At 37.7% G+C, this 17,709-nt stretch overlaps 1 protein-coding gene across 1 annotated transcript in view; it reads left to right on the top strand.

Annotated features, from left to right (window-relative positions):
• PDGFC (platelet derived growth factor C) overlaps nt 1-10,991 on the top strand; it is a 121,445-nt gene extending 110,454 nt beyond the window's left edge. The window contains exons 4-6 of the mRNA XM_063135760.1: nt 1,977-2,184; nt 8,096-8,313; nt 9,076-10,991. Coding sequence (XP_062991830.1) covers nt 1,977-2,184; nt 8,096-8,313; nt 9,076-9,192 — 543 coding nt within the window. The 3' untranslated portion in view covers nt 9,193-10,991. The remainder of the gene's footprint in view (nt 1-1,976; nt 2,185-8,095; nt 8,314-9,075) is intronic.
• Nucleotides 10,992-17,709: the final 6,718 nt, after the last annotated feature.

Here is a 17,709-nt window from a genome sequence, read left to right as displayed (position 1 = left end):
TTTAAACCATGGGTTATCATTATGTGTGAACCAGGTAATTGAAGTGGTTCATTCAAGACTTTTTTATTCATATGTTTTATTTTCCCTTTCCAGACACTTCATTCCATTGCCTCTCCCTTCTGGTTGTCAGTTTTTTCTTCTATTACTCAGTCTGTTAATATTCCATGCCATTGAGTCCTTATGGGGCTCTTTGGGGGTTTCCTCCCTTTGAGATTTTTGCAAAAATGATTGGGCATCAGCAAACCTCATTGTTGTTCCCGATTGTGCTCAAACCTCCTGCTTTGGCTTGGAAATACAGAATGATTCAGTTGCAATTCCTAAACTATATATTTCAGCATAGTGGGAGTGTCTTAAATATGACTGTTGCACAATAAGTGGATTGATGACTGATGTACTTGTTTTATTAAAAGCTGCTAATAGCAGAATCTTTATTTGTTTTGAAGGGTTTTCCTGTAAAAATAATCAAGACAATCTTTATTTTAATATTTGTGCTCCTTTTAGGCTTTCAGAGCATAATTTTATTGCCCTCAATGAAAGCACAAAGGTCTTGCAGGAAAAGGTTTGCTCTGCGCTGAAACCAACTATATTTTGATAGCTTCAAATGTATGCAGGAAAATACAGTATAAATAAGAGAACAGGAAATACCACTTGATCCAACACTAATTGTCATTTTTGGCTTCACTTTAAGGCAGTGGAAGGCCTAACATATTTATGCATGGGTTAGTATGCTATCCTATTCATATATACTACGATGGCTGAGGTAAAATATGTTGAACTATCCAGTGTTTAAACTTGTTTCCCCATATTAAAATAAATGTAAATGGCATTTTTATATAAAAATAAGAAATATGGAAGCTTTGTTTGTTTTTGAATGGAAGATATGAGAAGTAAAATGGCAATTTATAGACATATTTTTATTACATCCTGCCTCATCTGCCAAAAATAGGATGCCATTTGACTACTATTTTATGTTTCAACCCCTTTCCTCTCTTTCCTATGACTGACTTTGCCTCTTCCACCACCACAGTCGACTGAGTTGACTCATCCAATGAGCTTTTCACTACAACTGCAATATTTCTTTCCTTAGTGATCACATCCAGTTTTAGCCTCTAACAGCATACATGTGAAATCTGGCATAAATAAATAAATATATCCAGTCTGCATTACTTCTTCGATTTTAATCATCTATCTGCAAACTTGGCTGACTAGCTCTTTGTTCACTCCTATCTCCAAATACTTTGTCACTGGTAGGAATATCTGTATATGGATTTCAGATTTGGTGAATCCTCTGCCATTTTAGATTTTGTGAATACACTGCCATTAAGAATTTCTTTTCCTTTTTGATTCCTAACTTGAAGCCCTTTCAGAATCTTCTGGATCAGAAGAGAATTAGCATTCTAGAGTTTCTGGGAACACTAAAATATGGCGATACCGTGGATGTATGAATGTAAACCTTTCAAATTATAGCATTTTAAAAAATAGCATGGTTGGGTGACCTGAGACCCTTTGGATGTTGGACTCCAAGTCCCAGCAGGTATGGCTAATTGTCAGGGATGATGGGAGTTGCAGTCCAACAACATCTGGAGGGCTTACCCACCCCTGCTTTATACAGTAACCTATCTTCATCCATTCTTATTTTATTTTATATGACCTAATACAACTTGGAGACAAATTATAGTCTGCCCATTAAGATGCAACTATTTCTTCTCATGTCAAGATGTTTGCTTACGCCAGGTTCAGTTACTCTGAGCCAACCACAGAAGATATCCTAGCAAAAACAAGTTTTAGTTTGCTGATTGAAGAGGGTAGTTTAAAGTGATCTGGTGGGAGCACATTTTAAACAATGTGCATCACTACAGAAAAGGTACAAGTCCTTGTCTTACAGTTCTCATTTCTGTGAAAATCAGGCTATGGAGAAGTAGTTTTTAACTACTATCATTATATATACATTTAAGATGCAATTTGTCTCGTTACAGCGCCACACAGAATCTGCCAGCCCAACAGTGTTACCACCCTCATCTTTACCATTAGAATTGCTAAACAATGCTGTTGCTGGATTTAGTACTGTGGAGGAACTTATCAGATATCTTGAGCCAGACAGATGGCAATTAGATTTGGAAGACCTATACAGACCAACTTGGCAGCTTCTTGGAAAAGCATATGTTCATGGGAGAAAATCTAAAGGTAACCAGCTTCTTCCTCTCTCTCTTTTTCTGGCTCTATCAGGTTTTGTTTTAGCACACAAATATTCGATCTCTTGAGAGAGCTGAAGGAGTCAAGTATTTTTCTATGTATTCATTACAAATTGTAGAGTCATTATCAGCTAGGGATATACAGATTTTGTAAAATATGTTCTGTCTACATTTTGCAGATTGTCAAGTGCCTTTTGGTCCATCGTCTGCTGAGATTTTTTCCAGTTTACCAAAATTGTTACAAAAATGTGCAGATCCCCCAAAATAAATCCCCCCCAAATGTGCGTATTCATGATTTAGCCTATGGGGACAATGCAGATTTTCAGCTGGTTTTTTTTTTTTAATTTCACGTATTTTTCTGTGATAAAATTTGTGTAAAATTCTGGAAAGGAAAAAAAAACTGCTCTGCAAATATATGGAATCCATGGGACTTGGGACAAGCCAGTCCACTCTGGAATCCCCAGTTTACATTTATAGGAATCCAAACTTATTTGATTGTGGTCCGGATTTCTCTGACATCCCTAATATCAGAATAAGAGACAGTGCTTGTGGTAATTATCCATAGCCTTTAATGTAATTGACCTATGAGAGGCAAAGAGGACTGAAAAATGAATACTTTGGAAGCTAGAAGTAATGGACCTCTGATTTATATAGTTCCTCTTTGTTCAAACTGTCAAACCTGATCCTTTCCTGATCTGATCTGTGATGGGTGATGCCCAGTAGTTTGCTTTAAAGGATTGGGCAAATCCATGGAGAATACATCTTAAACTGCAATCCTATACCATTTAGGTGGGAGTAAGCTGCATTGAATTCAATAGTTCTATTTCTGAGTAGGTGATTGTGTTGTGTTTGTGCTGTAGGGGATTGTGCTGTGAATGGACTAAAGGCTTCTTAGCCTGTTCCAGTAGGGCTGCTCTTATGCTCTTAAACATACATAAAATAAATCAAAAGTATGTTGACTAGTGAAAGATTTTCTTTCTTGGAATGGTAAAGGAGGCAAGTAGGATCATAGCTGTATTAAACCTTGAGGGCAGATTGTTCCACTGCTGCTCTTCCATCTTATCCAACACAATAATCATGTCATTCATGAAGATAGGCAATTACATTATTGAATCAATAGGGTTCAGTTTTCATGTTAAAACCTGTTTCTTTACCTGCATGCAGTACTGGAAAAGAGTTTCCTTTCACTTCCATTTGAAGTTAGTTCCAGACAAAATCTGCTTTAGTAGCTGGGCACTACTGCATACTTACAGTGCAATCCTATGAATATCTACTCAGATGTATCTCCCACTTTGTTCAATGGGACTTACTGCCAGGTAAGTGTACATAGGATTGCAGCTTTAATGTATTAGTTATTAATGATAGTGATGCTGACAATATTCTTGTCCCTGCTTATCACCTTCAATGATCGTTGACAATATGTAAGCATTCCTATGAGTTGCATTTAAACTTAAATTTAGTATCCTGGTAAACCTCAAGTGATTATCTGCCAAGAAGGGAGCTAAGTGAAATCTTCCAAAACTATGTTTTAGATATTGGATGCCATGTAAATGTTTGTCTTCCTGACTACATTATTGCTTCTAGCATGTACACAAAAACTACAGTACCCTGCACTTGGAGACATGGTGGTTAAGTGTTGTTAACCATCTTTTTAAATATGCATATAGCTCTTTCCTTATTAGAGTATTGCTATTTTGTGTGTGTATAGTATACACATACAAATAAAATGTCTTCTATTGAAGCACAGACATTAGTTAACATCTATATGAAACTAACTCCAGCAAAACAATGATTTTCCACACCACCGTCAACTTCCCAAAAGAAGGAAACGTTATCAGAATAAATCTTTAAAAGAATTCTAATTAGACACAAATACAGAATTGCCATTGAATAAACATATGAAAGTATTGCCACATCCATCTTAAAAGGACCACCCTCAGACTGCATTACTGAGTTAGTATAGCCTAGGGCAGAAAATGTGTCCTGTTGAGATGACATACTATTAATTGTTGACATAAGGAATGGTTACAGAAATGACATAATTGGGTTTTTTTTTAATATCATATGGTGACTTCTTTGAAAATCTAACTGAACGGAATGGTTTGGGGAACCAGAGTGTGTTGATTATTTAATAGAAAATACCCTTTTGGCTTCCAATATCCTAATTTATAAGATACACCTTTGGGAGGACTTTTGCCCTGAAAGGTAGACAAGAAAATGTTTAAATAAATTGTTTTTTATCATTATATTATAACTATATTTGTAACAATTCTTTTGCTGGCAACAATGTAAAGAGACATGAAAAGGCTATTCTGATATTTGTCTGTGCACATCTTAGTTTTGTATCCATTGGAAATGCTGAAGAGTTTTGGTGAATATTATTGCCTCTTCCAGTGTAAAATTCCAGCTCCATACAACGTTGAATGCTAAGGTCAAAGAGTTATTCCAGTCTTAAAAAGAAAACTGTTTCTCTTTTAAAGTGAATAAAATTAGGATTGGGACTGGAGGTATATGATTTTCTTTCAGATATTACCTGCTTTGTATAATATGAAGGCAAGTGGTAATTATAGATTTTATAAAATACATTCCCTGTCATGGCTTCAGTCTCTTTATATGTTACTAAGGTAGAATGTCCTAAATCCATAGATTAGGAGTTGGCTCCTTGTAATTTTATTTATTAAATGTATAATGCCTACCAATGTATAATAAAAACATTTTAAAAATTCACATTAAGCATCTTGCAAAAGGGTGTGGCCAAGATGCACTAAAATGAGCAAGTTATCTTTTGGGATGTACTTTTTACTGAAATCATTAATGTTTCATTATTAAGAAGACATGCTTTTATTTCCCTATTTTTTTACTATACTGGGGGTAGTTGGGCTGCAGATCTCCTTGGCAGTCATAACCCTGAGCTTCTGAAAGGATCAGTCACTTGTTTTTCTCTTAATGTGGGAGGCAGCCCTTGGCCTTTATTTTTAAAAAAAGACATTTCCCGCTTGAAATTAATACCGCATCCTATATTAATTCCCCAACTTCATTGAAAAGTAATTGCATACAGATAATAAGAAAGTTCTAAGAAAAATTAAAAAAAAAATCTTTCCTTCCTACGGTGCTATGATATAGAATATGCAGCAAGAGCTAGAATCCCGCATGGCAACAAAATTATGAGCCTTTACTCAGAAAGCTCCACACACTTTTTAAATATCCACTTTGTTTTAGTCATTAGTGTTTGTGTTTTTAATAATTAGTGTTTGTGAGAAACATTTTTATTTGACGCCACCCAGTATGAGCATTTCCCTGTTTGGGTTGGATTTGGATTTAGGTAATAGCTCTGATTCATACAGTCACTTTGCCACTGCAAACAACCCTGTGTTCTTTCTGAGGTTGTTATTTAAAAAAAAAAGTTCTTTGACTACTGTGTCAAGCTTGATAAATGAATAGGAGCCCAGTTCAAAGGGTGTTTAAATTTTCACTTTATAATAGGTTTTGTAGCTCAGCTCACTTTGTAGATCCATATAACCTTTTCTTTTGGTTGAGTAAACATTTTAAAGGAATACACACACACAGAGACATTTTCTCATGTAGTCTTATGCCCTACAATGTGTTAAAGCATATTTTGGGGGTAAGATAGATATGGAAAAGAAGGGGGGATGGAACAACTTTTCATTTCAAAGGCTTGTGTATGCAAGCTCTATGTGAAACTGCTGGTAGCCTATTCGTGTAAAATGTATTATGGAAAGGTGCGTATGGCATTATCCTACTGTGCTTTGACAAGTTGATGAAATCTAGTTTTCTGAACCCAAATAATTTTATGTAGAATCTGTATGTTGGTTCAAAGTTTGCGGTTATTACTATTTAGGAAATATGCAACACCCCACCACCACCAACAACAACAACTGGGCACAACATATTATCAAAGCCAAGTTAAATTAATATTATTTATTGCATTTGTATACCGCCCCAAAGCCAAAGTTTGTCACATATTGCTAAATGCCTGGGAAAAGAGAAAAGTTTTACCTGGCGCCGAAAAGATAGCAATGTTGGCATTGTGTCATATTCAGACACAAACTACACAATATGTTAAACAAGTAGTATGTAGCTTAGGTCCTTTTTATTTTTTTACTTCCATGTAAGTGTGTGGGGTCCTAATCCAGACCATTGTGCATGGGTAGGGGACATTTAAACTATCACCTCCCAGCCTCCTTGGGCATGTCTACACCATGCCTTATCCCAGGGATCGCCCAGGGATCATCCCTGTGCATCTACATGATGCACAGGGCTTCCCAGGGACAGGGAGGGATAACCGGGATGGCTTTTACCCCATTTTTTCTCACTGTTTTGGGATCGGCCTGAGACCGCGGGACGTGTGGTTGGCCATCCCGGCTTCACCCCGGCTCCTCACGAGTAAACACGGGGAACCGGGCATGGAGGAACTCTGTGCCCATTGGGAGTGGGAGGGGAGGAGCGGGATCTTTTTTAAAAAACAATTTACCTTTTCGATGGCGTGCTCGTGCGCTCATCTTAAATTTAAAAAATGGTGGGCGCGACGTCCTCCTTCTTCCCGGGACGTTGTGTGCTGCATGTGGACTGAGGGGGAGGATCTCATGAGCAGAATACCGCGAGATCCTCCCCACTACTTCCCAGAATGCCGGGAGGTCTAGACATGCCCTTATTTTCCTAAATTTGCTTTCCTGCCCATGTAGGGTACAGGGATTTTTTAAAAGCTCTTAGCAGAGAGGGGAGAATTTAGGGAGAACAAATGCCTAAGCGGTGAAGGTTTTTACCTTTCCTATCAGCATATGGTGATTCCAATCTGGACTGGGGGCCCATATGCTTACTTCAAAGTTATAAAGAAAGATGGGCTAAGCTGCATGCTATGTATTGTAACATATCATATAGCTTAGCCCTCTGTCAGCTAGTCTTCATTACTGTTGTATGGTCACTGTCCAGCTGTAGCCCTAAAACTACATTACCCAGACAAAACCCTATACCACTTGGTGAAAGCCACAGGCCTCCCTTTCACCTGGACATTTTGAAAGGGAAGGGAAGCTCTTATCTAATCCAAAAAGCTGCAGTTAATAGCCTTTCGTTATTTTGATTAGTGCTGTACCAAAAAATACAATTATTCAATTTTTGGCATTTTGTGGAGGGTGCGGGGGGAAACAAAAACTCTGGTGAAAGAAGCTGGGAGAGGTGAGAATTTTAGAGAATTTTCTCCTTAGGGAAGGGGACATGCCTTTTTAAATGTATGAAATTTTGAGGGGTATTTTTCTATTTTTAATTACTTTTTTAAAAAAGCATCCCTGGCAGGAGCCCAGGAATTCTTCCTGAATGCCTATTGGAGAGGGAGAGGTCACATGGTCTCCAGTAGGCATTTAGGAAGATCTGCCAGGCTCCCCAAGTGCCAGAGGTGTTATATATTAGAAAGAAGACCCCTAAACAACTCAATACACTTTTTAAAAATATGTGGTGATGCTATCCCTCACCAAGAGGAACATTCTCTGAAATTCTTCCCTTTCCTGCAAAAGAAGCAGAAAAAACAATGCCTCTTTTGCAAGGAGAGAAGATTTTCATGAAAATAGGGGGCAGGATTTGGCACAGAACTAATTTTGTTTCCCTACCCCCAAATAATGTCTAACTACTTATATACCAGCCACAGGCATTCTGGCATGTTGGTTTTATTGGTTAGGGTTCTTAATTTAGAAAAATGTGGTGTTACCAGCATGTAGACTTCATTATATTGACAATTCAGTAATTCAATAACCCACTATGAGGCCTGTTGACATGGACAGAGTTGATACCTCCTAAAAAGTAGTTGCATAGCATTCACTCCTAGCAGATATTTATACTGAGATAATCTGATGAATAATTATAATAACTGTTTGCTTTTTAAAATTATTCAGCTGTAGATTTGAACCTTCTGAAGGAAGAAGTACGGATGTATAGCTGCACTCCACGCAACTACTCGGTGTCACTGCGGGAGGAGCTGAAGAGAACTGATACTATTTTTTGGCCACCTTGTCTGCTGGTTAAACGCTGTGGTGGAAACTGTGCCTGCTGTCAGCATTCTTGTAGTGAGTGCCAGTGTGTCCCCACAAAAGTCACCAAAAAATACCATGAGGTATAATGCTTTTTAAACCTTTTTAAATAAATAAATAAATAAATAAATGCAGCCATAGAATTTAGAGGCTAGCAGAATACCTCGACCAAACAATGTTCACATTGTATCATCTGAGATTTCACGTTACAAAGAATTCTTCTTCAGATTGTGGGGTGGGGGAGTCTGAACATGCTTAAGCCAGTGACAACTCCAGGTTTTGGGGGGCCTTCAGGCAAGATGGTCTTAGGGTGCATCCCATGTTCATCAGTGGCCCTTTTTCTGTCTCACCTCCATTACTGCCAGCTGCTTGCCTGTTTGCTAGGGAGAGAACTGGTGAGTAAGCAGGTGGCAACAGATGTTGCTACTCCTCCTTGCTGCTCGCTTGCTCATCCCCTCTGAGCCAGAGGATGGGTGAGAAAATAGGTGGCAACAGCAGTAGGCAGTAGATTCTTAGTAGAGGGCCCCCTGATAGGCCCTAGGCCATGGGCTCATTCTAATTTTCTATGGAAGCTTCAGCTTTCCCCAGAAATATTCATTATGCTTGTTTCTGTGGTCAAAAAGCAATATCACCTTTATAATCATACTGTGCTACAATCACCAGCAGCCCTGTTTTTAATAGATGGGGAACAACTGGCGCATGGGTTATCATCACATGGTTGCAGAATGAAATTCTGCAGGCACTGCTTCCTTAGTTGTAGTAGGTTTAGTAGCTTGCTTCTTGGTCTATGTAAAATTATTTTATTTTATGGAATTTTAAATGATAGTTGTATTGTCCCCTTGCAGATCCTACAACTGAAGCCCAGGAGTGGTGTAAGAGGATTGCATAAATCTCTAACAGATGTACCTTTGGACCATCATGAGGAGTGTGATTGTGTGTGTAAAGGGAATACAGAAGGATAAAATGAACTAAATGTGCTTCTTCCTTTTGCAGCACGTTCAAACCATGGCTGATTCTGTTCTGGGGCTTGTGCATTAATCTTCTGTAATCTCAGTTGTTTGCTTTGAGAATCTTCAGTCTTCAGAATTGACAATTCTGGGCAGGGGGGAAGAAGAAATCAAACTGGGATTATGTATGCAATGTAACAGCACTGTTACTTGAAGGCCCCTCCATAAGGATGAACAGAAGGCATTGATGAGGGATGTGATTTTTTCCTCCAAGTATTCACGACTATATAATATCATCTCTCTCACTCACCTTGAATTTTAAAAGATTTAAGTTTAGGAGTATGGCAAAAGACAATGCTCAACCAAAGCCTGGACTCTTCTGGTGGTCTTGCTTCTGGTCTGTTACTTCTGGCTTACAGTTCAGAACATCTGGAATCTCTCTCTCTTAACTCAACTCAGCAACTCCTGTATATTCTAAATCAAAGTGTTAATTGTCTTACAGACTGTCTTGTTCTGAGTTAAACTTCATTTTTCACTGATACAATAGGAAAAAAACTGGACACTTTCCTGTGGTTTCTTCCAGTAATGTTCTTGTTGTTTAGCAAAGCTGAATGGTCAGTATATGTGAGCAAGAAGGAAAAGATTGAAACCCAAGGAGTGCCTTTATTCTTCTCACTATGGCCTGCAAGTATTTTTGTTTGTTTATATTTTTTATTGTGTACATTTTTATACTCTCTTCAACAGCATAACTATTTGCTTTTCTAATCTTGTTAAATATATCTATTTTTTACCAAAGGTATTTAATATTCTTTTTTTTATTACAGCCTAGATAAACTACATTTTAGTTTTGTAAGACTTTGCAGTCAGAGTTATAGAAAGAGGGAAGGAAGAATTGCTGTTTCTATAAAGCAAGGAGATCAATGGTGCATCTGCATGTAAAAAGGTAAACAAGGGAGGTGAAAATATTAATCTGAATTTAGAATTGTGTATAACTAGCTCCATGATGCTGGTATAAGAAGAGTGCACATAATAGCTGTTAAATCCATCTTCTTCATAACGAGTGCTTCGATCCAGATAAGAAGGTCTGCGCGCGGAAGCAGGCTTCAGCACGCATAAATAAGTAACTAACTATCAGTTATTGGATCAGGGACCACTGGTCTAAATCTGATAAACATCAAGATACACACCAGAGGGCAGATATTGTTTGCCCAAATTCCATTGTTTTCAGTGGGATGCATATTTGTACATTTGAATGTGCATTCCCATCCACATTCTGGTGCAATTGCTAATGCATAACTATCATACATAATATCAATTACTTATGCAAAAGTAACATGATGGTGCAGGATGTCGATGTCTTTCAAAACAATCATAAATCCAGAATGGAGAAGCCCATTCTGTTTTACAGCCCAAGTTCTAACAGATTTATTCAGAATAAAGTCCAATTGGGTACATTGGGACTTGCTTTCTAGTAAATATGTTTAGAATGAAGTCTTAGTTTGTTGTTAAATTAACAAGTGAAAGATCTTGACAAGAGCATCAGAACCACTGATATTTCAGTGTGTTTTTGCCTCTAGAATACATAATGTGTTCATGAAAAAAAGGCGCACATATTTATTGCTACAGGTGTAAGGGTTTTTTATATTATTATTGATGGTTATTTCTACATAAGGACAATGGGCTTCCAGTATTTTAATGATGTATAGTACAGTTTCATGAAATGTGTTTTTTCTCATGTACAGTCTATATGTAAACCAGTACATTTATCCCACCCTTTGCCAATTGGGAAAAAGCAGTAAAATATTTTGCTTGTAAAATGCTTTAACATTGTCTAGTGTGTTTTTCTGTGTTTCTATTTACTGTTTGGATTTATTTATTTTAACAATTCCACAAAGTAATTGTACTCATTAGGGGAGAGAGGAAATGCTATCCATATCCATACATGGCATGTGGTTCATATTCAGAAAAAGGATTTTTATCCTTGATGGTTTATAAAAATGGACTGGCTTTGGTTTCTTTTACAGATTGCTTAATAAGGACACAGCACACATAGCATATGCTGCTTTGTTGTCATTGTAATTGTCCCTTACCAATGAAACCTTTTAAACCCTACTCAGTGACATTATAACTTTCAAGAAGCATCAAGTATAGTGTGTACACAGATGGGTACACACATCTTAGTGTACATATAGATACCTACCTCTACACAGAAGTCAGTGCAGACATTTCTGCTCTGCACCACTGAGTTCTGCTTTCCCTGGCATCTTTTCTATTCTACTGGCACATACATCTGGCTGAATTCAGCATGGATTTGATCCATGGCCTAGACAAGTCTTCACGGTTTGTTTTATTTTTTTTAAAAAAGTTGGATCCAAAATTCTTTGAGCTTCTCATGCAATGGGTTTTCCCATTCCCCCTACTTACATGAGGCATCTCTGCTCATTTAGAGGCACACTATTTGGTGACTCTGCAGAGAAGTTTTTGGGGAGTTCAGGATGCTGCAGGGGGATAGAAGAAGAAACCAGTGTGCCATTGTATCAGTGACTTTCCACTTGTGCAACTTTGATTCTAATCCAATAGTTTCCATTGCCTAGATGTCTATCCACTTAAACTTTTATTTGGTGCTTAAAAAAAGAAAAGAATATGTTACTTTTTTAAAAAAGTGAACTTAGGATAGGGGAGTGGCTCTGTGATTATCACAAGGGCCAGCAGATCAGTACTATGCACAGTTGGCTTCTGGACACAGGAAGAATCTTTTAAAAGAATCCTGTACTCATTCTAATAGGAAGATGAAAACATCATGAAAGCAGACCTACAGTGAGCTCATATCTATGTCCGTATGCAGTTCTTATTTGATTTTCTCAAAATGTAGTATTAACTAAGGATTCTGGAGGATTTCATTTGGTCCACATTTTTAAGCAAACCAATCAAATTTATACCTCCTCAACTATGATGCAGGTTGGAATACAGCTATCTTTTGGACTCTGCACTTCCCAAAATTTTGTGATACAGTTCTTCGCTGAAAAATCATGTATAAAAATATGCATATTAGGGACACACAATATATTGTACTAGAGAAAGCTGTGTTTGAAAATAAACACACATTTTCATGAGGTTTTTTTTGAATACATGATAAATTGACAAGGACCACATATAGACTGATTTGTACATGCCTAGTATTAACTCAAATAAGGAATATGGCAGCACATGTTGGTTATGACAATGGAGATAGTAGTGTGCTTTTAGAGAAAATTTTGGCCAGATGCTGTTCCCAAATGTTGTAATGTTTAGGAACAGAATGTATGATTTGTGTTTTCATCATTCCAGTGGCATGTGTTGTATTGATCAACAATTTAAATCATTACAGTGTTTAGAAGCAATACAATTATGAGTGGTTTGGCTTTAATTGGGTACAGTTTCTTATGATAATAATATTTGCATATGGAGGTATGTAATATTGAGATGCCATGAAATATGCTTTGTATCCTGAAAATGGTTGTTTCTATATTTTCACACATTCCCAAATCATTGCTTAATTTTCTGCCCCAAGATGGATGTGTGGTCACCATAAAGCATTCATGCCATCACGTTCCATGCCAGTTAACAGATGATAATGTAAATTGTCCCATAACTGACAGGGTATATGAAGGTACATTTACAGTACAATCCTTTACATGTTTATTCTGTTCCCAACCTAAGGCTTTCAGCCTTAGAAGCCTGATGTTTTAATCCCCCAAACACACTTCAAGCCACAAGTTTTCTGTTCAGTTCAATGAAATTTACATTCAAGATTGCTTAGAGAATTCCATCCCACACATTGCTTAAAGGCATTGCAACAAAAGGTGCAATTTAGCCTTACTAAGGTTCCTAAGAATGGCATCTAGGTGTTAAAAGCTCCTAAGAAGTGGTCTATGCAAATATGCTAGTGTAAATGATTTGATGATCCTTGAGTATGTCATATTATCTGAAAAAGATTTGTCAACAGTCTTTACGACTGTATATATCTGTTATATCTTTATGATGAAATATCTCCCTGGCGTGTTCATGTAACATCTCTGGAATATGGGGCACAATTTCAAGCTTGGTGATGAATTTAACACACATTCTCATATGCCCAATCTTTTTAGATTGGGCTGGTTGTGCTCTTTTAGGTATGTCATTTTAAAAGGGGGAATTAACCTTCCACAGGAACTTGATTGCTTATAAAAATACTACCCTGTGTTCTCTTGAGATAGTATATAATATAATTTTAGTCATTCTTTGAATGGACTAAACCTGTTCTTCCTAAAAAAAGAAAAAGATGCAATCATATTTTTCAATGCATTTCTAATACCTCCTCTCTCTGTGTTCTCAGGTAAGTACTTCCGTTTCTTCCATAGCTGTGAAGCCTACAAGCATTCAGCTTTCCTTATTGTTTGTAACTATATTTATTTATTCCAACCTATCAGAGTTATCTATGGCAGTACTTATGGAACAAGTAAACTTAAAAAAAAAAGTAACTGCAGTATTGCAGGAGGAAACACTTCAGTAGGAATTGAGTAGTTTTTGAATTGAGCAACACTGCAAATAATTTGCACTCTCTTAAATTAACTTTCTGAGTAACATGAATTTGCACCTTTGTGTCATGAAATATTTCCAGTTTCACAAGGTTATGAATTAATATTTAAAATTCATTTTGTGCCTTAAGAAAAGGAGAATTGGAGTGTTCCATTGCCTTGTAATGTTTATGATCTGATAGCTGCTGAAGAGTTTTTCTTTAGTTTAGCTTGCAGTATCCTTCTGATGTTTGTATCTGCTTTGTTAATCATTACTATAGAGTTAAAACTTAAAGATAAGAATGTGAGATTACTGTGTGCCTCATGATAGCAGAGAACCTGTGCCTAGAAAAATAATCCTATGTGAAATCACACCTTTATTTTTCAACTTGGCTTAGGTTTCTAGAAGGAAAGATAGTCTTTGAACTATTGCCAGATAACATCCCCATGCAATTCTGCTTCCCATGGAAAATAAAATACAGAGAATAAAGAAAATATAGGGTGCAATCCAGAGCAATGCAAATCAATGGGAATTTTCTATTTCAAAGGGTATGGATTGTGCACTTAACTCTTTCTGTTTTCATCTAGGAACCATGAGTTCAATATCTTCAGACAAGAGGAATAAAGTCATAGAATGAAGCTGTTGATACTTTGGAAAATGCTACTCCATCACACCATTCTTAATAGTTAGCAGCAGGCTATTTGCTGAAATAATAATTGGAAGAATTATTTGATGTATGTTGGGGAATGGTCAGTTCATATACAGGACCCTATGAGGAAAAACGACTGCTCTTGAAAATCAGTGGCACAATCCCACAGTTTTAATGAATCTTGAGTGCACCTTACAAACAAGCTTATATGTAATTCCAAGTTGAGAGTTAGTCTGTCATCCATTTTTGATTACCTTCCTGTTGACGGATTCTCATGAAGTACACTTATGGGAAATGTGTTGATATGCAGATTCCATGAATAACAACAGTTTTCCACATATAATTCAAAATTGGGGGTTTATTTATGTCCACAAAGCTTTTTTTTCTTAAACACCTTTCGTTAGATTTGATTTTTCGCAGGGAACCAACTGGTAAAGCCTATAAAGCAGTCTCCCCCAACCTGCTGCCTTCCAAATGTTTTCGACCACAGCTCCCATCACCCTCCCCCAGCATAGTCAACAATTGTGGATGATGGGAATTGAAATCTAAAACATCTGAAAAGAACCAGGTGTTGGAAGGCTGCTATAAGCTAATTTCTATGCATGCATTTTCTGGCAACTGAGTTTTGTGACAACTGAGTCCTGCTTGTCCTACCTTAAGTTGCCTGATTTTGAAGTGATGCAAAAGGTTAGATCATGGTTCAGGTTCCAAAATGGCCAGGTATAAACTAAGTCAGACATGTGTAAAATACCATCTGTTTTGTTTACCTAATATTATTGCTGCTATCATTGTTCTGAAATTATTTGGCATATTATTTTAAACCTAAAATGATGAATATACTAAATATCCTAAGTATGAGTATGGATGGGGCTTATCTGCATCTGTATGTTTTATTTTATTTATTTTATTACATTTCTATACTGCCCCATAGCTGATGCGCTCTGAGCAGTTTACATAAGATTCATATGTCGGAATTGCTGAGTTTGGAAGACATGTTGGTTTTCTTTTTCTTCAGGCTAGGATCTAGCTGGTCTTACAAAACACATGCTGACAGCTTATTCAAACTGAGATGGTATATCATTTCTCTCTATCTTGGAACTAATATCAAGTTCTATAACCATCAGTCTATACAACCTTTGTTCTACATCTAATTGTAATTTGGCTATTGATGTAATGGACTTCTGTAAACTTGTAACTTGAAACATTCTTCTCAATTAAACTGTTCTTATCAGTTTAATATCTGCTACATTTTTTTCCTTTAAAAGCTGCATAGTTAATTGATTTTTGGAACAGGAAGGTAAGCCCAAGCGTTCATTCCATCCACTGCTAGTATTGCAATGTTTCCAGAAGTGGTGTTCATCCCCACTCAGTATTGCTTTCCAAAAGAGCAAATCCTTTTTTTAAAACCTGAGATGGCATTATCTGTTTCTTTTCCTAAATAAAAATAAAGCTGATTGTACTATCAGAAAGCTTACAGATCATGATATCTCATCACACATGTGTGGCATTAAAAAAAACTTTATATAATTCCCTTTGCATTTGTGGGTGACACTTAACAGCAGCAGTTTTAATTCCAGTACTAAAACAAGGGACAAAATAATAGTATCTTCGTGCCTGGCTGAGATCTGTAATTGGATGTCCAGAAGTAAGCTAAAGCTCAATCCGGAGAAGACTAAGTTGATGGTGATTGACCAAGGTCAGCGGTTGGCAGATTTGATGCAGGAGCTCGTAGATCTGTCATTTTCAGGAATCCAACCAAGGATTGTGACTGAGGCGCGGGACCTGGGTGTTATTCTTGACCAGTCCCTAACTATGTCATCACAGGTGGGGGCTGTGGTCCGGAGCTGTTTTTATCAACTACATATGCTCCGTCAAGTTTGCCCCTTTCTGTCAGAGGCTGATCTTACAATCACAGTCCATGTCCTGGTTACCTCCAGAATGAACTATTGCAACCTGTTGTGTACAGGACTTCCCTTGAAGTAAATCCAACGCCTACAGGCTGTACAAAATGCAGCATCCAGGTTGGTCAAGGAGCTCCCGAAGTGGTCTTCTATCACTTTGGTGCTTCAGAAGCTCCATTGGCTGCCGGTGGCTGCCAGGGTGCACTACAAGGTCTTGTTAACCACGTATAAAGCCCTGCATTGCTGGAGCCCTGGATACCTGAGTACTCAGCTTTGTCCTGTGTCTCACCATTGGCAGACTTGCTCTCAGGTGCAGGGCGCCCTGATGGTCCCCCGCTACAAATTGGAATGTGCGGGGACCAGGGCATTTTCAGTGGCTGGCCCCCAGTTATGAAACAATGTGCCACTGGAGATTAGACAGGCTCCCACTCTCAAGTCTTTTAAACGCCTTTGTAGGGCGTTTTTATTTTCACAAGAGTTTGGGGAGGGGTGGTCTAAACCGGGTTGAGGGCTTTTAATGGATTGAGGATGAGGGTTAATGGAATTGTCTTAATGTGGGTTGAGAGTTTTTAATGGAATTGTTTTATATGTGATTGTAAAGCGCCACGATGCCAGAAATGGTGAGGTGGCGCTATAAAAATGTTTTAAATAAAAATAAATAAATAAATAAAAATAGTATTTGTTAACAAAGAGCCCATTCAGATAACATGCTAAGCCATGGTTAGGCCACTAACCCTTTTGCAGCAAGTGATTATGAGTGTGCTTAAATGTGGTTATGTAGCCACCATGGTTAGGAATGGTTCACATGATACACTAAGTCATGGTTTGCATGACATACTAAGCCATAATGTTTGGCTCAAAATGCTTAATCATCATGGTTTAGCAAGCATGTTGTCTGAACAGTGATTACAGGAAGGCTCAGTTGCACAGTGGTATACTGGCAATCCACAACTGATGTAGATTTGCATCTGTGTAGATACACCCTATATTTTTTCCTATTAATCTCACTAGTGTAAGCAAAAGTGGCATGTAGATTCCAATTAGTTTGCGCTTTAATATCATTCTTCCTAGAAATAAAATGCAAATGCTTTGTGAACAGACCATTTGAATAAATACTATCTTTAAATACCTTGGGCATCCTGGCTACTTTGAAACTGTAAAGAACCCAATGGTCATAGAATGAAAAACACTTAAGGTATTTAAATTAGGGGTGTGCATGGACCCCCCGCTCCGCTTCACTTGCAGATCCGCGATTTTCAGATCGGGCCACTTCGCCCCACCCCCGCTCCGCCCATTTCCGCTCCTTTCCGCTCGGAGCTCCGGATCTGGATCGGAGCTCCGTTTCCCCCCCCATAGGGTTGCATTGAAAGCTAAAAAAGTAAACAACTTTTTTTCAGTTCAAGTTAGAAACCTCACGTTTGGCACCATGACACCTCATGGGGGTAT

This window comes from Elgaria multicarinata, chromosome 10, assembly GCF_023053635.1.
Source record: "Elgaria multicarinata webbii isolate HBS135686 ecotype San Diego chromosome 10, rElgMul1.1.pri, whole genome shotgun sequence".
NCBI lineage: Eukaryota > Metazoa > Chordata > Lepidosauria > Squamata > Anguidae > Elgaria > Elgaria multicarinata.
This window is presented reverse-complemented; position numbering and strand designations above follow the sequence as displayed.